The following is a 23473-nucleotide window of genomic DNA, read 5'->3' on the forward strand; positions in this document are numbered from 1 at the left end:
ATGGTCCAGGGAACACCGCAGTGAGAGCTGACACCATGAGTACAACTACTCCCATTTTCTCCACTCGCTGCACATACTGTACTCAGTATTATTCCTGCCTCATGATGTCATCACAAAGCTGAACATATACATGGCAACACTTTTTGTGATAAGGAGCTGATCATTTCTGCTTCCTGTCACAGACCTCCTCAAGAGATTGGAAGGTGTCAGTGTGGATAAGGGGTCAATTTTGGGCAGCATAGATGTCGAGGCCCTGTATTCATCTATCCCTCATAATGTGGGTCTCGGGGCCGTTCAGTACTATCTGAGCATGAGAGGACGTCAGTATACCACGCATAGTCATGTGGGCGAGGTATATCGACAACATTTTTGTAATCTGGAACGTCACAAAATCCACTTTTTCTGATTTTGTGAATAGTCTGAATAATAACAGTATTGGGCTCAGATTTACCCATGAATCCAGTACGGATATCCTCCCTTTCCTGGATATATCGATTTCTAGGAGAGAATCGGAGGAACTCTGCACCACCATCTTTAGGAAACCAACCTGACAAACTCGGTTCTGCACTGGAGCAGTAGCCACCCTGTACCCCTGAAGAGGGGTATCCCATATAGCCAATATCTGCGCCTTCGACGTAACTGCTCAGATGCAGCCGAGTTTAAAAAACAAGCAGACATCCTCAGGATTAGGTTCTCGGAGAGAGGATATCCTGACAATGTCCTGGCGAAGGCCTATCGCAGGGCCATGTCAGCTGTACGTACAGAATTATTGGTGCCTAGGGAGAAAAAAGTGGAAGACCGTAAAATTTGTCTAATTTCAACCTTTGATGGTACTGTTGATCGTACGAGAAAGATCCTTGAGAAACACTGGCCCATCCTACTTATGGACCCAGACATAAGGGAGGTCATACACGATTATCTGCAGATTACGTTCAGGAGGGGCAGCAGTCTCAAGGATCTTTTGGGGCACAGCCACTACGTGCCACCTGCCCAACCAGGAACATGGCAGACCCATGGGCAGCTTTAAATGTAGTGGTTGTGTAGCCTGTAACATCATTCAACCAGGGAAGTCTTTCTTTAGCAATAATCTGCAACGTGCATTCCCAATTAAAGACTTCATCAATTGCCACACCAAGGGGGTGATTTATAAAATCACCTGTGAGGGCGGCAAGGAGTACATTGGGAAGACAAAATGGGAATTACGTAGACACCTGGGCGAACACCTCGGTGACATCGCCAATAAAAGGGACACGGCTGTGTCCAGGCATGTCCAAGAAAGTCACCGGGGTGACCCACAATGTATTAAGGCCATGGGCATTGAACATGTGAGGGCCCCAACAAGAGGAGGAGATCGGGATAGGGTTTTGTTGCAGCGTGAAGCACGCTGGACATTTATATTGCGAACGGTCTCACCTCTGGGCCTCAATGAGCAGCTCAATTTTAGCTGTTTCATTTAATATCTCCACACCACTGAGCCCCAAATAGAAAGGGATCTTTAACCAATGTTAATCCCTGCCATGACATATTTGCTAACACCCCCTCATAACTCCTCGACTAGTTGTTCCTGTTTTTGCCTAAAATGTCCCGATTTTAAGATCACCAATTATCTAAGAGCAGACTTAGCTCTCTGGTGCCCATCTATGCTCCTTTCCAGGCATATGCTCTGCACATGTATGGGGGGCACCATATTCAAGTAATCTTTTCCCTGTGTGGAATTTATGCTAGAAATGCCATACTATATATACGCAAATTCATATCAGAAGGTGCACATCCGTTCGGAGGCGGGATGCGTCCCCGTCGCCCGGCAACCAGGTCCGAATTGTATCTCGCATCTATCTGCGGGATGCAGCGCAGTGACGTCACCTTACGTCGGTGCGCCCCAAGTTGACAAACCGGCCTCCTACTGCGCATGCGCTATCACATCCAGCCCGGCGCTCCGGAGGTGTGGTTTTGGAACCAAGCCTCGTTCTCAAGGCTAGTTCCGGAAACCTACTGTGCGCATGCGCGGTGGAATTAAGCGCCGCACAACGGAGCTACATCCGGAAACCAAGCCTCGGTTTGGGGGCAGGTACATGATTTAAACTCGAACAGGCACCGGTGTTAGTGCTGACCACATTGTGCCTAGAGCGGGGTGGACATTATCAATTTTTTCCACCCTGTGCAACAAGTTGTCAGGTTCCCTTTTTGAGAAGCATCAGTCCTCATAGCCTGCAACTTGTACAATAAGGATGCACATGGTATATCACCTGTGTACCCTGTTATATTCAACTGCCCAGCTCCCTGCTGTTTCCCCTGATGAGTCTTACGCTCACCCGTAAATGAAACATGCATGTAGGGATTTTCTAGGAGAGGGCTATTTAGGGTCTCCAATTCTAGGGTTAGGTTCCGGACGGGACACCCTTGTTCTAGTGGGTGTACCGTAGTTAAGCCTTAGGGCTAGTGTAGGACCCCATTAGGGTAATATTAGGGACCCATAGGCCGGATCCTTATCTGTGTGCAGCACCATCAATACCAAGGACCCATCTTTGATCCGAGAGGTAACTGCGGCACAATTGGAGTCGCCCAACTACGCGGTAGGATAAACTGGTTACCATCATACACGTGCCGCCGTGCACCACTCTATTTCTTTTTTGTTCTACCTAATTTTGACGTGTATGCTTTAATTTTTGCTTGGAGTCATCAATACTTTAATGTCATGTGAGATGTGACATGATTAAAGCTACACATCTATTTGTTTGAGGTTCTATCTACATTTATATATCTATGTAAGGGGCTATTTTTCGAAAAGCTATTATTAAAAGTTAAGTTTTAATATCTTAAAAATTCAATCACTTATACCAGATATTTTCCATTAACACAGGTGGTCCTTTAAAAAATATATATATATATCATATACTCTATATACATTCTTTCCTGTCACTTTAGTAGGATATGCGTAGTTTCTCATTAAAGTCACAAAAGTGAATTTATTGCATGTTATAGCTGAATAAGACATAGGCTGTTGTGTTATTAAAAGGTGTATTGTGGTCAAGAAGCAGTTAAAAAGTACCTTCACAAAGTGTTTTCCTAATTGTTTTTAAATGCATGTTAAAGAATGGCATGAAGTTCAAACATTTTTCATAGCATTTTCTACAAGTGTTTTTGGTGGCATTTTTTTTTTGCTTGTAAATCTTTGTAAATGCCTTTTTCTATGGCATTTCTGAAGTCCAATGGCAAAACCTATAGGAAAAAATGCCATGAGACATTTTCATCAAAATTTTTGTATGGCTGTCATGGATTGTGTTTTTATTTTATTAATTGTTTTGCAACAGATATACAAAATGTTGCACACCATTTATTACATTTGTTGAGAGGAATACCTATGGACTTTTCAGTCTAAAGTCTCAACTCATTTATTTGAAATGTTTCTGACAGTCTGTACTCCACCTGGATACTGGAGTACATTTGTGACTTTTTGGGGTGACATAATTATTTTTTGTCAAATATTTGCAATGATAAATCTGGGTAAAAAAGAAGTCAACAAAACATCTGTCTGACTCTTAGTAAAAGCAATTTGGCCCTTAAGAGGCATAAATTCATCATAAACCTTGTGCACATGCCTACTTCACTGACAAAACAACCAAAGTGACTTCAATTGTCTCGTTCCATGCACTTGATTTATTACCTCTTACACAGTCTGTCTAGACCTGCACCAGAATTATCACAGTGGCTCAGACTGGATGATAAATGTGGTGCAAGGATAGATAATCTGTCTAGCTTTATACCAACTATGGTTTGCTTACTTTGAGACAGAATTTTATGCTAGCACTTCTTTTTTGGCAAATCTTAGGAAATGGTCCTTTCCAGTGAAGCCCCATACTTTTCTCATAAATGTTTTTCTTAGCAAAACAAAAAGCGCAGTCTAAGGATTCTCAAATTGAATTAATCTGATGGAATTCAAAGTCTGTGATGGGCTGTCTCTCTACCGATGTATCTCCATCCTGCTGGTTGATTGACAGGGCCCGACATCTCGTGCAGCCGTGCCTATTCCGTTCATGTGAGTAGCAGCGCTGTGCAAAGGCTCTGACTGCAGTGATTGTGCTGCTCATGAAAATTAGTTGCTGCAGATTTTTTAAGCAGAGCCTCTGTGCAGGCGCAAGTTTGTGAGAGCCTGGTGAGATGACCGGCCCTGTAATCTAGAGGCCAGGGGAATGTCTACAAGCTATGGGGTCACTTCCTCACAGGTGTAGAATTTTATCAGATGAACAAATTGATTTATACTAATCCATTAGCTCTATCCAAGCACATACACATATTAGTAAATTTAGGACTTTGTAGTGTCTCTATATTTTACTGTAAGGTAACATCTGTCAGCAACAAACAACATGAAAAACACTGTGAGGGAATTCATCATTCCTCTTGCTCTAGAATGCTGGCGTAGAAAGTCACACATTTTAGCGCACACTATTTTTACTTTTTCTCATTTTAAGCCACTCTTTTCAATAGTTCGTAGAAAAGTTGACATGGTTATATTAGCTGTTCAGCAGATTTGTCAATTGTGACTTTTCTAAAATATCCCAAAAATGACCCAATCTTGCTCCAGGGGTGGTTGGAGAAAAAACTGAAGTAACAGTTCTAAACAGAAGTGTTATATTTAAGAATGTGCCAAATGTATCAAACAATATGCTATGCTTGATATATTTGGCTCAAATTTTGACAATGCAGAATCAAAACAAAACTGACTTTAAAAATTCCTCTCATGATAAATTACCCTCTGTGTATACATTTAACTAAACACAAAATAAAGCACAAGTCTTCAAATTTCATTTTTGAAAATAATTACTAAATTACAATAACTCTTCTTTTTTATGTTTAAACCCATGTTTTACCTATTTAAATAGGCGTTCAAATTTTAGAGGTAAATGACAGCAGGCGTCAATCTCCATACACCCGAAAGGTGGCTCAAATGTTGTAACAATTAGAAAAAGTTATAAAAATGTTTCGAATATTTTTCTATGATTCAGTTAAATGCATGAATTGTACAATTTTACATTTAGTATGTATAAAGCTGCCTAAATTCACAAGTGAAAGATTTCTTGTAAAACCTTTTCTGTGACTAAAAATCTGTTTTATTCTTCTAAATAAGGTTATTTGGGCTGGAAGACATTAATTTCCGTAAGCCCCATTCAAAGGAATAGTACAACAGCAGCATAAACAGCATTTCTGTCCCTCATATGCTATTTTAGAGGGTAAGGATACAGCCACAGGTTCAGGTTTCCTGATGTAGTCTAAAAAGCTAAAACCAGGAGTGTATTCAAAAAAGAGAATTTCTATCTGTCCTTTAGGCCTCATACTCCCATCATATTTTTGGTCCATGTCAGATCCGTATTTTTTGTGAATTGCACATGGATCTATTCATTTCTATAAACAAAATGGACACATAGATTTCATCCATGTGCTGTCCACATCCATATGTCCATCCCACAAATTGCAGAATATGTTCTATTTTTGTCCGTTTAGCAAACCAGACTAGCCATTTCTATATTTGAGACTGATAAAAATGTGGATTGCAAACGTAAAAGCAACTGTATTTTGCAGATCCACGGTTTGAGGCCCGCAGAACATATATGGTTGTGTGCAGGAGGCCTTATACTTTCTCTCCTTTTATGATGCAATTATGATTTTGGCTTCCAAAACTGCACCAGAAAACCTTAATATTTGGCAAAAGATGAGGAGAGCACCATGTGCATTCCATTGCCCCACAGAATGATAGAACATGAGCTTTTCTTGTCCATTTTACAGACCAGAATAGACAATTGTAACATATCGCGGGACATGCGGAAGTAGAAAATGCAGGATATACACGGCTGGTATTCATGTTTTGTAGACCAAAAAAAAAACAGATACGGTGATGTACATAGGGCTTAATGATCTCAACTTGTTTCAATTAATATAGAAGGATTTTTTCTAGCATTCATGTAAAATGTAAAAATAGAAGGATAAATAGATTTTCATGTTTTATTTAGACAAAAACAGTTAATATTGTGACATGTGCCTAATTTAATGGCAGTTTTAAAGAAAAATAAAAGTTCAGCACATTTTCATATTTGTATCAAAATAAAAAAAATCCACCTACTAGGATTTTATGTGACTCTGACCTCTGGAATCATCATCAGTCCTTAAAATATACAAACATTATAACTTGAATACATAAAAACAATCCACATAGAAAGTGGCAACAAAATGGAAAGTTTATACAAAAACAGTAATGAATCAGAGCAGCTTCCTGAAATCTATCATCTCTGCCATATAACTTACAGTGTAAAAGGAACTGTCTGACCAGGGTTCAGCAATTCATTATGGTGTTAATGATCCAGAAAAGATCAGCAATAGGACCGGTTTGTTACTCTACACTGCATCTTAGAAGAGCCTAGCCTATCCTCTACTTAAATGCAGGCTTGGACTGGCCCACAGAGTAACAAGTGAATACCCTGGTGGGCCCCTAATAAAGGTAGGCCCCTAGTCAACCAGCACAACATTTCCTATATAGCCTATATCCATATTAAAAACTGGGTAAATTATTTAAATAATTTGGGATATCTTAGACATCAATGGCATATCACTAAGATATACCATTAATATTAGATAAGTACATGTCACACCTCTAGGACATTCTCCTGTCTCCAGAACGGGGCTTCCAATGTGAAGGAGAACACGAAACACTGTCTCAGCCGGCTCTGCATTCATTACTATAAGTGCTCTGAAAATAGCCGAGCAAGCGAGCTCAGCTGTTTTTAGAATTCCCATAATGGTGAATGGAGAGCCGCCATCTCTCCATTTACTGCTATGGGACTGCCGGAAATAGATAAGCCAGTGCATGTGCGGCTGCTCTCTGTTGACTTCGGAGGTCCCGTTCTGGAGATAGCGGTTGGTCTCAGAGCTTAGACCTATCCAAGTAATAGATATGCCTAAGATGTGGCAACCTATTTAACAAACTGCCCAGTTTAAGTTTTATACAGTAGATGTTTTGGGTGGCTAAGTTGACTTAAAAGAACAAAGGCAGTGTAGCCAATATCCTCTTTCCTTATGGATCCACCTTCTCAAACTTGTTGCAGAGTCCTCCATAATCAATCATCCTATAGCGTTTTGCTTCTGCCAACCGCTATGTGAGCTGGTAATATATTTATGCAGATGTACAGTGGGCCCCCAAAATACATTTAATGGATGGGCCCTAGACATCTGAGTCTGACAATGAGTAAATGGGTTGACCACCCTGAGACGAGAGACCGAATTCAGAAACCTATTGATTAAAATTCCCCATTAAATCCATGTTCCTATATTATTTTGGCAGTACATTCCATAGGGAAATTAATCAAAGCTGCATTCCACTGTCCTTTACTAGATCAGGAACAGTTCATTTTACTCTATGGGGGAGATTAATGAAGACAGGCGTGTGCTACGCCTTTCTTGTTCCTGCCAGAGGATGCACCTAATTTTTGGTGGAGCATAAGCTTCATCATAAATTAGGCACATCCTCTGGCATTCCGTGTGCCTAAACTGAAATCTATGACAGTTCTGAGATTTTTGTCTCTGGCCCTGCACTTTTACCACTCTCACCACATCCCCTTTTTGGTGGATGTGAGGAGTTTGCAAGTTTATTTTTTTTAAATATTTTTTTTTTACGCCAGAACACTGATGAATGATAAATTCCCTCCTATACATTATATACTGCTTGGTCATCTAAAAGCTGCTTTGATTCAGATCTGATTTTGTATATGCTTTACAATTGCCACTTCTTCACTTGGATTGTTTTTATGCCTGCTATCCAACCACTGAGAACGGAAAAACATTTAGAAACATTATGCTATTATTTTCATAATATATGGTATTAAAATTGTCTGAACTTTACCTGGTCATAGACAGATCTCTACCAAACACCATTTTGAGTTTTGGTTTGCTTTACAGATTAACAAATTGTACTGCTTCGAAATTTTCCTGAATTTCCCCCCAAAAATATGTCTTTTTTTCAACCATGTTAACTATATGTAAGATTCTAAGAAACCTACATTTCTTTTGATTCATTTCACTCAAATGAGAGAGACATACATAATACTTCACTGGAGAAGGGATGTGCAAGATAGTTCCCGTTCCAAAAGGACAAGAGTACTGAATGAAACACGTCATATCTTTCAAAATGTCAAAAAAACTGAGTGAACATCTGGTGGTAGCCTTGAACTGTTCAGTGTTTTTTATAACAAGATTTTCTCCTTATGGTGGTCTCAAACTGTTCAATAAGTGCTTGTTCATGATATGATTTTCCACTGGTGGTAGCGGTGAACTGTTTAATCAGTGGTTTTCATAATAAAATTGTCCCCTGATGGTAGCCTGGAACTGTTCAATCAATCAATGCTTTTTCATAATAAGGTTTCCTCTAGTCTTAACCCTAAACTATTCAATCAGTGCTTTTTCATAAAGGAAAGCTAATTTGCATTCATTTCGGGATAATATATTGAAATGAACTTTAAAAAAACAAAAGAACACTAAGCCTATCTAATGCCAGTAGAAGAAAGATATGCTAATTTGCTTAGCATATCCCAGAAATGCAGAACAGCTTTGATGGGACCCCTAATGCATACTAAGTGATCTCCCTAATGAGAACGAGTACTGCCAAGACCCCTCAGCTGACCAGGGCAATTTTCCCTTGAGACACTTAGGGGCACATTTATAAAGACTGGAGTTTTAGACGCCTGTCTTAATAAACCCATGTGCTGGCGTCTGCCTCTTCATAACTTCGGAGGATCTAAATGAAAGACAGCTTACTTGCTGTCTTACATTTAGACCTTTTTCTATGCCTCGGCCTCATGCACATGGCCGTTGTTTCGGTCCGCATCTGAGTCGCAGTTTTTTCGGCTTGGATGCGGACCCATTCACTTCAATGGGGCCGCAAAAGATGTAGACAGCACTCCGTGCTCCGTTCTGTGGTTCGCAAAAAAATATAACCTCTCCTGTTCTTGTCCACATTTTGCGGACAAGAAGGGGCAGTTATATTAATGGCTGTCAGTGCCATTCCGCAAATTGTGGAATGCACACGGACGCCACCCGTGTTTTGCCGATCCGCAATTTGCGGACCACAAAACACACAACGGTCGTGTGCATGAGGCCTAAAACAGGCGTAGAAATTGGTAAATGAGACGGGCCTACCGGCCCATTCGTGCCAGGCCCGCTTTTTTAGACCTGCCGTGAGCGGGGAGAAGTCGCAGTTTGCGGCTCAACTATATTAGGTGTATTTCAGTATAATAAATGACCCCCTTAGTTTTCTTGTCCAGTTGGAAGGAGCACTGACTTACACATTTCTTTTTCAGTGCATGGATTTTTCTTGCTCTCTCTCTCTTTTGATTTGGGTAGAATTGATTACTACCTGAAATATTTTTTTTTAAATGTTTGTTGAATTGCATTTCAAATGAATTTTTAAGAAATGTTCTCATCTAGTTTGCTTTTATAGAGAAGAAAATCTGAAATCTCAATTTACATTCTCATATTGGTATTTTCTTATGTGCAGGTGCAACTATTCCACCCACTATGATTACACCCCTGATTATAGTACTACTAAGGCTACTTTCACACTAGCGTTCAGGCCTCCGCTTGTGAGTTCCGTTTGAAGGCTCTCACAAGCGGCCCCGAACGCATCCGTACAGCCCCAATGCATTCTGAGTGGATGTGGATCCCCTCAGAATGACTCAGTCTGGCTCCGCTTGGCCTCCGTTCCGCTCAGCAGGCGGACACCCGAACGCAGCTTGCAGCGTTCGGGTGTCCGCCTGGCCGTGCGGAGCCAAACGGATCCGTCCAGACTTACAATGTAAGTCAATGGGGACGGATCCGTTTGAAGTTGACACAATATGGTGCAATTTCAAACGGATCCGTCCCCCATTGACTTTCAATGCAAAGTCTGGACGGATCCGTCTGACTAACTTTCACACTTAGATATTTCTTCTGAAATATAATGCAGACGGATCCGTTCTGAACAGATACCATCGTTTGCATTATAGGAGCGGATCCGTCTGTGCAGACACCAGACGGATCCGCTCCGAACGCAAGTGTGAAAGTAGCCTAAAATCATATAATTAATCTTTTCATATTCTAGCAATAAATATTACCCATAGTAATTAATTTAGTGTTAATATATAATATTTTAATGTCCTTCTACTTTTCAGAATACAAAATAGTATAGCAATACTAGTAGTAACAATGCCATAGAAACGTTTGAACATGAACTATAACAAAAATATCAGTATTAAATGGGTTGTCTCACTTCAGCAAATAGCATTTATTATATGTGCTATATATGGTATACAGATGGCTCACTGTGGATAACCACGACTGGTGCTCAGGTTGAAAGAGGAAGAGATAAGCTATCTCGAAGTGCGTCTGGGCGGAATACCTGTGCGTTAATCAACTACATAATATACATGGCCATGTACTAAACTTCACCGTCAAGAAATACAATATCGCTTTACCTACAAAGCTTACAGACGGACCAAGTCTCACGAGAATTGGGATGAGATCCCGATAGACGCTGCAAGTCGAAACCAACATTGTTGGAGCGTGGTGGAGCTGTGGGATGCCACTGAAAGAACCTCTACACGGAAAAAGGCTTTTTGATCAGCGCAACGTATGGTGAGTACCAAATGTGTACATTACATTTTCTATAAACGGGTGAACCCTATTGACTCTGAAAGTTTGGTACTACGTAGGAACTACAGGGTGGGCCATTTATATGGATACACCCTAATAAAATGGGAATGGTTGGTGATATTAACTTCCTGTTTGTGGCACATTAGTATATGTGAGGGGGAAACTTTTCAAGATTGGTGGTGACCATGGCGGCCATTTTGAAGTCGGCCATTTTGAATCCAACTTTTGTTTTTTCAATAGGAAGAGGGTCATGTGATACATCAAACTTATTGGGAATTTCACAAAACAATGGTGTGCTTGGTTTTAACGTAACTTTATTCTTTCATGAGTTATTTACAAGTTTCTGACCACTTATAAAATGTGTTCAATGTGCTGCCCATTGTGTTGGATTGTCAATGCAACCCTCTTCTCCCACTTTTCACACACTGATAGCAACAACGCAGGAGAAATGCTAGCACAGGCTTCCAGTATCCGTAGTTTCAGGTGCTGCACATCTCGTATCTTCACAGCATAGACAATTGCCTTCAGATGACCCCAAAGATAAAAGTTTAAGGGGGTCACTGGATATGCGAAATTGCTACATTATGATGTGTTTCCCTCTTTATGCACTGAAGCTGGCACGTTCCCTGAGTTTTTCCAGCAAGATGGTGCACCACCACATTATGGGTGTCAGGTCCGAGCATTCCTAGATGAACAGTTTCCTGGAAAGTGGATTGGTCGTCGTGGGCCAGTTGAATGGCCCCCAAGGTCTCCCGATCTGACCCCTTAGACTTTTATCTTTGGAGTCATCTGAAGGCAATTGTCTATGCTGTGAAGATACGAGATGTGCAGCACCTGAAACTATGGATACTGGAAGCCTGTGCTAGCATTTCTCCTGCGGTGTTGCTATCAGTGTGTGACGAGTGGGAGAAGAGGGTTGCATTGACAATCCAACACAATGGGCAGCACATTGAACACATTTTATAAGTGGTCAGAAACTTGTAAATAACTCATGAAAGAATAAAGTTACGTTAAAACCAAGCACACCATTGTTTTTCTTGTGAAATTCCCAATAAGTTTGATGTGTCACATGACCCTCTTCCTATTGAAAAAACAAAAGTTGGATTCAAAATGTCCGACTTCAAAATGGCCGCCATGGTCACCACCCATCTTGAAAAGTTTCCCTCCTCGCATATACTAATGTGCCACAAACAGGAAGTTAACCACCTCCGGACCGCTGTACGCACAGACGCGTCCTGGAGGTGGTTGATTCATTCCTCCTGGACGCGCCGGCGCGTCCTCTCGCGAGACGCGAGATTTCCTGTGAACGCGCGCACACAGGCGCGCGCGCTCACAGGAACGGAAGGTAAGAGAGTTGATCTCCAGCCTGCCAGCGGCGATCGTTCGCTGGCAGGCTGGAGATGTGTTTTTTTTAACCCCTAACAGGTATATTAGACGCTGTTTTGATAACAGCGTCTAATATACCTGCTACCTGGTCCTCTGGTGGTCCCATTTGTTTGGATCGACCACCAGAGGACACAGGTAGCTCAGTAAAGTCCCACCAAGCACCACTACACTACACTACACCCCCCCCCCGTCACTTATTAACCCCTTATTAGCCCCTGATCACCCCTAATCACCCCTGATCACCCCATATAGACTCCCTGATCACCCCCCTGTCATTGATTACCCCCCTGTCATTGATCAACCCCCTGTAAAGCTCCATTCAGATGTCCGCATGATTTTTACGGATCCACTGATAGATGGATCGGATCCGCAAAACGCATCCGGACGTCTGAATGAAGCCTTACAGGGGCATGATCAATGACTGTGGTTATCACCCCATATAGACTCCCTGATCACCCCCCTGTCATTGATCACCCCCCTGTCATTGATTACCCCCCTGTAAAGCTCCATTCAGACGTCCGCATGATTTTTACGGATCCACTGATAGATGGATCGGATCCGCAAAACGCATCCGGACGTCTGAATGAAGCCTTACAGGGGCATGATCAATGACTGTGGTGATCACCCCATATAGACTCCCTGATCACCCCCCTGTAAAGCTCCATTCAGATGTCCGCATGATTTTTACGGATCCACTGATAGATGGATCGGATCCGCAAAACGCATCCGGACGTCTGAATGAAGCCTTACAGGGGCATGATCAATGACTGTGGTTATCACCCCATATAGACTCCCTGATCACCCCCCTGTCATTGATTACCCCCCTGTCATTGATTACCCCCCTGTAAAGCTCCATTCAGACGTCCGCATGATTTTTACGGATCCACTGATAGATGGATCGGATCCGCAAAACGCATCCGGACGTCTGAATGAAGCCTTACAGGGGCATGATCAATGACTGTGGTGATCACCCCATATAGACTCCCTGATCACCCCCCTGTCATTGATTACCCCCCTGTCATTGATCACGCCCCTGTAAAGCTCCATTCAGACGTCCGCATGATTTTTACGGATCCACTGATAGATGGATCGGATCCGCAAAACGCATCCGGACGTCTGAATGAAGCCTTACAGGGGCATGATCAATGACTGTGGTTATCACCCCATATAGACTCCCTGATCACCCCCCTGTCATTGATTACCCCCCTGTAAAGCTCCATTCAGACGTCCGCATGATTTTTACGGATCCACTGATAGATGGATCGGATCCGCAAAACGCATCCGGACGTCTGAATGAAGCCTTACAGGGGCATGATCAATGACTGTGGTGATCACCCCATATAGACTCCCTGATCACCCCCCTGTCATTGATTACCCCCCTGTCATTGATCACCCCCCTGTAAAGCTCCATTCAGACGTCCGCATGATTTTTACGGATCCACTGATAGATGGATCGGATCCGCAAAACGCATCCGGACGTCTGAATGAAGCCTTACACGGGCGTGATAAATGACAGGGGTTATCACCCCATATAGACTCCCTGATCACCCCCGTGTCATTGATCACCACCCCTGTCATTGATCACCCCCCTGTCATTGATCACCCCCCTGTCATTGATCAACCCCCTGTCATTGATCACCCCCCTGTAAGGCTCCATTCAGACATTTTTTTGGCCCAAGTTAGCGGAATTATTATTTTTTTTTCTTACAAAGTCTCATATTCCACTAACTTGTGACAAAAAATTAAATCTCACATGAACTCACCATACCCCTCACGGAATCCAAATGCGTAAAATTTTTTAGACATTTATATTCCAGACTTCTTCTCACGCTTTAGGGCCCCTAGAATGCCAGGGCAGTATAAATACCCCACATGTGACCCCATTTCGGAAAGAAGACACCCCCAGGTATTCCGTGAGGGGCATATTGAGTCCATGAAAGATTGAAATTTTTGTCCCAAGTTAGCGGAACGGGAGACTTTGTGAGAAAAAAATAAAAAATATCAATTTCCGCTAACTTGTGCCAAAAAAAAAAAAATTTCTATGAACTCGCCATGCCCCTCATTGAATACCTTGGGGTGTCTTCTTTCCAAAATGGGGTCACATGTGGGGTATTTATACTGCCCTGGCATTCTAGGGGCCCCAAAGCGTGAGAAGAAGTCTGGTATCCAAATGTCTAAAAATGCCCTCCTAAAAGGAATTTGGGCCCCTTTGCGCATCTAGGCTGCAAAAAAGTGTCACACATCTGGTATCGCCGTACTCAGGAGAAGTTGGGGAATGTGTTTTGGGGTGTCATTTTACATATACCCATGCTGGGTGAGATAAATATCTTGGTCAAATGCCAACTTTGTATAAAAAAATGGGAAAAGTTGTCTTTTGCCAAGATATTTCTCTCACCCAGCATGGGTATATGTAAAAAGACACCCCAAAACACATTCCCCAACTTCTCCCGAGTACGGAGATACCAGATGTGTGACACTTTTTTGCAGCCTAGGTGGGCAAAGGGGCCCATATTCCAAAGAGCACCTTTAGGATTTCACTGGTCATTTACCTACTTACCACACATTAGGGCCCCTGGAAAATGCCAGGGCAGTATAACTACCCCACAAGTGACCCCATTTTGGAAAGAAGACACCCCAAGGTATTCCGTGAGGGGCATGGCGAGTTCCTAGAATTTTTTATTTTTTGTCACAAGTTAGTGGAAAATGATGATTTTTTTTTTTTTTTTTTTTCATACAAAGTCTCATATTCCACTAACTTGTGACAAAAAATAAAAACTTCCATGAACTCACTATGCCCATCAGCGAATACCTTGGGGTCTATTCTTTCCAAAATGGGGTCACTTGTGGGGTAGGTATAATGCCCTGGTATTTTAGGGGCCCAAATGTGTGGTAAGGAGTTTGAAATCAAATTCTGTAAAAAATGACGAGTGAAATCCGAAAGGTGCTCTTTGGAATATGGGCCCCTTTGCCCACCTAGGCTGCAAAAAAGTGTCACACATCTGGTATCTCCGTACTCAGGAGAAGGTGGGGAATGTGTTTTGGGGTGTCATTTTACATATACCCATGCTGGGTGAGATAAATATCTTGGTCAAATGCCAACTTTGTATAAAAAAATGGGAAAAGTTGTCTTTTGCCAAGATATTTCTCTCACCCAGCATGGGTATATGTAAAAAGACACCCCAAAACACATTCCCCAACTTCTCCTGAGTACGGAGATACCACATGTGTGGCACTTTTTTGCAGCCTAGGTGGGCAAAGGGGCCCATATTCCAAAGAGCACCTTTTGGATTTCACTGGTCATTTACCTACTTACCACACATTAGGGCCCCTGGAAAATGCCAGGGCAGTATAACTACCCCACAAGTGACCCCATTTTGGAAAGAAGACACCCCAAGGTATTCCGTGAGGGGCATGGCGAGTTCCTAGAATTTTTTATTTTTTGTCACAAGTTAGTGGAAAATGATGATTTTTTTTATATATTTTTTTTTTTCATACAAAGTCTCATATTCCACTAACTTGTGACAAAAAATAAAAACTTCCATGAACTCACTATGCCCATCAGCGAATACCTTGGGGTCTCTTCTTTCCAAAATGGGGTCACTTGTGGGGTAGTTATACTGCCCTGGCATTCTAGGGGCCCAAATGTGTGGTAAGGAGTTTGAAATCAAATTCTGTAAAAAATGACGAGTGAAATCCGAAAGGTGCTCTTTGGAATATGGGCCCCTTTGCCCACCTAGGCTGCAAAAAAGTGTCACACATCTGGTATCTCCGTATTCAGGAGAAGTTGGGGAATGTGTTTTGGGGTGTCTTTTTACATATACCCATGCTGGGTGAGAGAAATATCTTGGCAAAAGACAACTTTTCCCATTTTTTTATACAAAGTTGGCATTTGACCAAGATATTTATCTCACCCAGCATGGGTATATGTAAAATGACACCCCAAAACACATTCCCCAACTTCTACTGAATACGGAGATACCAGATGTGTGACACTTTTTTGCAGCCTGGGTGGGCAAAGGGGCCCACATTCCAAAGAGCACCTTTCGGATTTCACTGGTCAGTTTTTACAGAATTTGATTTCAAACTCCTTACCACACATTTGGGCCCCTAGAATGCCAGGGCAGTATAACTACCCCACAAGTGACCCCATTTTGGAAAGAAGAGACCCCAAGGTATTTCGTGATGGGCATAGTGAGTTCATGGAAGTTTTTATTTTTTGTCACAAGTTAGTGGAATATGAGACTTTGTAAGAAAAAAAAAAAAAAAAAAAAATCATCATTTTCCGCTAACTTGTGACAAAAAATAAAAAGTTCTATGAACTCACTATGCCCATCAGCGAATACCTTAGGGTGTGTACTTTCCGCAATGGGGTCATTTGTGGGGTGTTTGTACTGTCTGGGCATTGTAGAACCTCAGGAAACATGACAGGTGCTCAGAAAGTCAGAGCTGCTTCAAAAAGCGGAAATTCACATTTTTGTACCATAGTTTGTAAACGCTATAACTTTTACCCAAACCATTTTTTTTTTACCCAAACATTTTTTTTTTATCAAAGACATGTAGAACAATAAATTTAGAGCAAAATTTATATATGGATGTCATTTTTTTTGCAAAATTTTACAACTGAAAGTGAAAAATGTCATTTTTTTGCAAAAAAAATCGTTAAATTTCGATTAATAACAAAAAAAGTAAAAATGTCAGCAGCAATGAAATACCACCAAATGAAAGCTCTATTAGTGAGAAGAAAAGGAGGTAAAATTCATTTGGGTGGTAAGTTGCATGACCGAGCAATAAATGGTGAAAGTAGTGTAGGTCAGAAGTGTAAAAAGTGGCCTGGTCTTTCAGGGTGTTTAAGCACTGGGGGCTGAGGTGGTTAATATCACCAACCATTCCCATTTTATTAAGGTGTATCCATATAAATGGCCCACCCTGTATATATATATATGGACTGATTACATGGCATCTGCCATCGGGATTTCTGCCTATGCAAACTTGTCTCTATACATATAGAGAACCAAAGTAGAATTCCATTTACAGTGAGATCAATTGATGAATTTGTTATTTTTTTTATTTTTTATCACTTATGTATATTTTTTATTGAATTAGATGTATATTACCTAGGTATATTGCGGTTTTACTATATAATAAATTTGTATGTGTCCACATATCCTCGAAATGTTTTGAGTGCCGGTTCAATTTCCTAGCATTTATTATGTAGAGGAAGTTAATACAAAGCACTTACTAATGCATTGTTATTATCCATATTTCTTCCTTTGCTAGCTGGATTTTCGATCACATTATACATTGCTCGTTTCCATGGTTACAGCCTCCCTGCAATCCAGCAGCAGTGGCCATGCACACAATAGCAATAAGCACCAACCTATGTGAGCTCCCACAGTACTGGCCAGCAGAGAACTAACACACTTTTTCCTATTGTGAGCAGACATGACCACCGCTGCTGGATTGCAGGGTGGTCTTAACTATAGAAACGAGCAGTGTATAATGGGATGGATAAATGAATCCAACCAGCAAAGGGAGCCATATGGAGAATCACAATACATTAGTAAATGGCTTATATTAACTTTCTCTACATATTAAATGCCACTTACTGAAGAGAGATAAACAACCCCATTAAAAAAAAATCATTAATAACCATTATATTTGGTGAAACATTTATACTGTGCATTACCCTTTAAAGCCACAGTTTTTTAAGTTTTACCATTCCTGTCTGTAATACAGGATCCATTATTTTTCTTCAGAGAAGAAGTGCTTACCGATCGTGTTAAATTGTTTAAACTACCTTTCTCCATTTCTGTAGATAAAATTTGCCGTTCCTCATTTTCTGCTTCTCTGTGATAGAAGTAATTAAAGTTTGATACAATAACTGGAACTGGAAGGGCAATAGTTAGCACTCCTGCAATAGCACAAAGAGTACCTACCATTTTACCCCCTAATGTGATTGGGCACATATCTCCGTACCCAACAGTTGTCATAGTCACTACAGCCCACCAGAAGCCATCAGGGATGCTTATGAACTGAGACTTAGGTTCATCAACTTCTGCAAAATATATTGCACTGGAAAACAAAATGACACCAATAAAAAGGAAAAATATTAACAACCCCAATTCTCTCATGCTGGCTTTTAGGGTTTGTCCTAATATCTGAAGTCCTTTTGAATGCCTTGAGAGCTTAAAAATTCGAAAAACTCTAACAAGCCGTACAATTCTTAAAATAGCTAGAGACATGTTTTGTTGTCCATTAAGCTCTGTTTGTTTCGCAAGTTCAGTGATAAGTGTTACAAAATATGGAATGATAGATACAATATCAATTATATTCATAATATTTTGAAAGAACTCGGACGTACTTGGGCAGACGATAAACCGAACAGCAAGTTCAAATGAAAACCAAATAATGCATATAGTCTCTACAAGAAAAAATGGATCTGTGAAGGTGTTAAAGTATGTAGCCTCCTTCGTAAAATTGCTTGAATATTTGAAGACACCTTCCTCTCGAAATTCTGGTAACGTTTCCAAACAGAATATTAATATGGAGATGACAATAACCAGGACAGAGACCAATGCCATGCCTCTTGCTGCACTTGAGCTCTCTGGGTATTCAAAGAGCAACCAGAATTGCCTATGATAGTTATTTGTTGGTAAAGGTATTATAGGATCTTTTAGAAATCCTTCATCCTCTCGAAACTGATCCAGAGCTTCATTTCCAAGATCATAGAATACTATTTCATCTGCAAAAACATCTATTGGTACATTTGCTGGACGTCGTATTTTGCCACCAGATTGGTAGTAATATAGGATTCCATCAAAACTAGGTCGATTTCTATCAAAAAAGTATTCATTTCTCATGGAATCAAAATAATGAATTCTTTTTTGAGGATCTCCAAGGAGGGTGTCAGGAAATTGACTTAGTGTTTTAAGTTGGGTCTCATATCTCAGACCTGATATATTTATAAATACCCTTTGGTTCCCTTCTTCCATTTTTATTTGCTCAGTAACTAGGTTGTTATGACATTCTTTAGAAACTCTGGAAAGGTCAGTCTCATTTAATGTATCATTCATTAACAGTTTCCAGGTGGCATCTGCAGGAATTGGACTTTCATCTCCAGTAGCTTTGGTGGATTTCGAATCAGCAGGACCATTCGAAGAACTCTCTTCAGGATTTGGCAGTGCCTTTTGAAGGTTATCCATGCTGTGACTTGTCTTCAATTAAGTTTTATTACATTTTCTAAAATAAAGAAGAATATAACAAGAAAATTGAATAAAAGAAACATATTGTTAAGAGAGGTGCCTGATAACAGGCTTAGAAATCATGCGTGTGGCTCTATTAAGGTATCATGCAGCCTCCAAGTGCTTGTTCCTATAGAACTGTGTGGGGGGCTTTACTACACATGTAGATTCTGTTGAAAATTCTCTATTGGATGCCATATTATTCTTAGCATCTAAGTACTGTATGTCGAAAAACATGCCAAATTTATCACAATGTCTAACACTTCTGTCTAACTTCTCACTATCTATTGGTTTTACATGTTGGTGAATTTTATGCCACACTGTTTCCTGCTAATTCATGCCCCATCGTCAAACTAGGCACACAGGGGTTCATTTATCAGGGCCCTTTATGTCCGTTTAAGGCATACAAAAGTTGCACGTCCCTGTTGTGTCTCCATTTACTTCTATTAGGGTTCCAAAAAAAGCTGAGCGAGCACACTCAGCTATTTTTTTAAGTTTCATAGCGGTGAATGGAGAGTGCACATTCACTGCTATGGGACTGCTGGAAAAATCTTGTCAGAGCTTGGCTATTTTCAGAACTTCCATAGCAGTGAATAGAAGGTGGCTGTGCTTGCACAGTGCACTCTACTTCACTTTGGGAGGCCTGTTCTGGAGATAGGAGTGTGTCCCAGAGATGGAAGCCAAACCTATCTGACATGGAGACAACTCCTAGCAATATGTGACTAATATTTGAGATGAGACAACCGCTTTAATAGTATTTAACTTTTTGTGGCTTGTTCAGCAAGTGTTGTAAAGTCAACCAATAGGTGGTGTAAAGTTTACCTTTATTATCCAGAGTGCCTAGGTTTATGCTGTCTAAAAATAAATGTTAGATAGGATTAGTAAATCTTCCCCATCATTTTTTGATAATCAAACTACAGAGCTTTGACTTTTTTGCTATATCCCCCCAAAAAAATTGTGTTGCCGAAGTATAGCAAGTCATCTTTTTTCCATTGTGCAATTTAACATATATTGATACATTGATACTGTTTGTGGAGTACATAAATCAACTACTTGAAGATTACGGAGGGGAATTCAACTTTGTTCATGGCTCTAATTCCATGAGCATGAAATACAGCACATACTGCAATATTTATATCACATAACAGCTTTATATTTCTAACAGTTTTCCTTTCAGTACTTCTGCTCCTTTAAGTGACCAGTGAAAGCCTAAACAACCAGACGCCCACCAATCAAAACACATAAGCGGAGATTTACCGCCTACACCAGAAAGTCACAATCTGTGAGTTTGAAACATTTTTCAAATTAAAGCAAAAATGTAACATTTTCTTGCACAACTATTCTTTTTGTGCCCACACGACTTTCTGAAAACGTTCCTCATCGTAAATTAAGCTCATCCTTTGGTGACTAAGAGGATTTCAAGACTGGCATATGAAACACCAGCCTTCATAAATCTCCCCTGAAGTACAGTACAGACCAAAAGTTTGGACACACCTTCTCATTCAAAGAGTTTTCTTTATTTTCATGACTACGAAAATTGTAGATTCACACTGAAGGCATCAAAACTATGAATTAACACATGTGGAATTATATACATAACAAACAAGTGTGAAACAACTGAAAATATGTCATATTCTAGGTTCTTCAAAGTAGCCACCTTTTGCTTTGATTACTGCTTTGAGGAACCCCCTAAACCATAGGGACATTACCTTTAGCGAGGACCACCATATCCTCACACACCAACAAGCAGAGGAGCATCTATCCCTCTGCAGCACGGCAATCCTGCACCATGGATGTCTGCTTTCAGGCTCTTATCTCGATTTTTTGAGCCTATTTTTTAGTGTAACCATTTGACTGCAGTATATGCTTACTTGCTACCTGCGGTTACATATGGTACCTATTGTTTCTTTTTCCTACATGTACTGAATCCCCCTGAGGAGTCGACACGACAGAAACGTGCCACGTCGGGAGGTCTGTAGTTATTTTATGTTTAGTAGACTAGTGATCAGGTCCATAACTAGGGACAGGTATCCTGACGGGGTCGCCCTTTCCAGGGCGAGTGCTCTGTGTAGACAGGCAGTATGGGAGCAGCCCCCTTCCTACCAAGTGTATAGGGTGAGATAGGGCACAGTATCCATACTCCCGTGACTGCATCTCTGCTCTACACTCCGTTTGATCAAGGCTCTATTCCCCCGCCACGCTGATCCTAGTCACCTGGTTGGTCAGGTAAGACTGCTTGCGTCCACACAGGCGCAGCAGTTTCATTGCTTACCTTTGCTCTACCAGCAGTGGGGTATCTATTACAGAACCCCTCAATTATATGTTTTGTATTGTTGTTGGTCAGGTAAGACTGCTTGCGTCCACATAGGCGCAGCAGTTTCACTGCTTACCTTTGCTCTACCAGCAGTGGGGTATCTATCACAGAACCCCTTAATTATATGTTTTGTATTGTTGATGCATCCTTTGGTGTATATTTTATTGCATATCTTATAAAGGTTATATTTTAATAAGGATATTTCCCCACACTTTATTTGGTGGGCCTCTGGCAGCTTTGAATCTTGAAATATCAGTGAGACTTTTGTCACTATTAGTCCCACTCAGGAACTCCATGTGGCCATACCCTCATTTCAGATTCAAAAAATGTGATAATCCACTTATAATTTACTGGACCTACGTACCTATGGAGGGTCATCAGGTTGGAGGATTCTGAATAGAAAAAATGAGTGCTGCATCTTTATCATCTTCATCCATTCTGTTTAAAAAACAAAAAAAATGTAATGTTCATGTCTTGAAAAAATATCATTAAATATAATAATGCACACTTATAAGTGTAAACTCCATCAATACATTGTCTGCTATGTGTTCTTTAAAATACATTTCAAGACTTAAGCAAGGGCAACATGGACTCTTTGATTGCCAAATATCACAATGTAGCACTTCCTGAATTGCAATTAATGCAAATAAATGGGGTCATGTTTCCACCCTCTAGTTGCCGCAACCATGACCAAAAAGCCAACACCGCTGGATTTTTTGTCATTCTGGTATTGTGGTTGAGGCCATTTATGAATCCCATTGCAACCCCATTTTCTTCCATTAGGTTACACAACAATCTTAGGTTGTACATGCTTGGCTCAGTCAAAGTCGAGGTTTAGGGCTAGCCTTAAAGGGGATCTGCTATAGATAAGGCCAATCCCTTGGATCGGTCATAAGTATTTGATTGGTGGGGCTCTGACACCCTTGGACCCCTGCCGATCAAATTATTGAGAAGGCACCAGCACTCGCAGTAGAGCCACGGCCTTCCCACAGCTTAGCCGCCCTAGGCCATGTGACTTCACTTCTATAGGTGACATGGCCTAGGTGCAGCTCAGCCCCATTGAAGAGAAAGTCGCTGAGCTGTGATACCAAGCACAGCCGTTGTACAATTTATGGCACTGTGCTTGGTGAGCAGGGAGAAGGCTGCAGTGCTACTGCAAGCGTTGGTACCTTCTCAAACAGCTGTTCAGTTGGGGTCTCAGATGTTGGACCCCCGCCGATCAGATACTGATGACCTATCCAGAGGACAGGTCATCAGTATAAAAGTCTCAGGAACCCCATTATATATAGTATGATTATAGAAAGGCTACTGAACTGTAGATCCAGTGGTTGCCTATTTTAGAAAATCCCTTTTATAGGAAGCAGTAGACCAGGGGGTTGTTCCAGATTGGAATAGGAATGGCTGCTGGGGTTGCAGAAATACAAGTCAACCCCAAGGGCCTTTCTGACACAAGTGAATTCATTAGTATTATAAATAACACATGCCAAAATATGCCATGTTTGCTTGCAAAAGGCTTTCCTTTTGCTGTCAGCTACTTTACTTCTGTTAGGCCAGAGGTCTGACACCAGAAAACTGCATAGGATTCTGTTAGTATTATTCCACTCGAGGAGATTTATTTTCAATTATATACAAAAAAATCTGAAAAAAATCATAATTCTAACTAAGTTCCCTTTGAGCAAAATGATTAGTTAATTTACTGTATATTTTACTTAACTTTTACTCTGATGGTTCTATATATGGATGTACTCTCCATGCCTGGATTGCCTTTTCCAAGTATGCTGTAAGACCTGTGCTGTATCAGTAAACCAGTTTTGTTTCTTATTTAATAAAAATTGCCTTTGCATATAACAAATACATATTT

General features: G+C 40.9%; 1 protein-coding gene across 1 annotated transcript; it reads right to left on the bottom strand.

Annotated features, from left to right (window-relative positions):
• Positions 1–17762: 17762 nt before the first annotated feature.
• Positions 17763–19259, bottom strand: LOC120993708 (potassium voltage-gated channel subfamily A member 10-like). The gene has a single exon (XM_040422182.1). The coding sequence runs from the start codon at positions 19257–19259 to the stop codon at positions 17763–17765; it is 1497 nt and encodes a 498-aa protein (XP_040278116.1).
• Positions 19260–23473: the final 4214 nt, after the last annotated feature.

Source organism: Bufo bufo, chromosome 3 (assembly GCF_905171765.1).
Source record: "Bufo bufo chromosome 3, aBufBuf1.1, whole genome shotgun sequence".
Classification (NCBI taxonomy): Eukaryota; Metazoa; Chordata; class Amphibia; order Anura; family Bufonidae; genus Bufo; species Bufo bufo.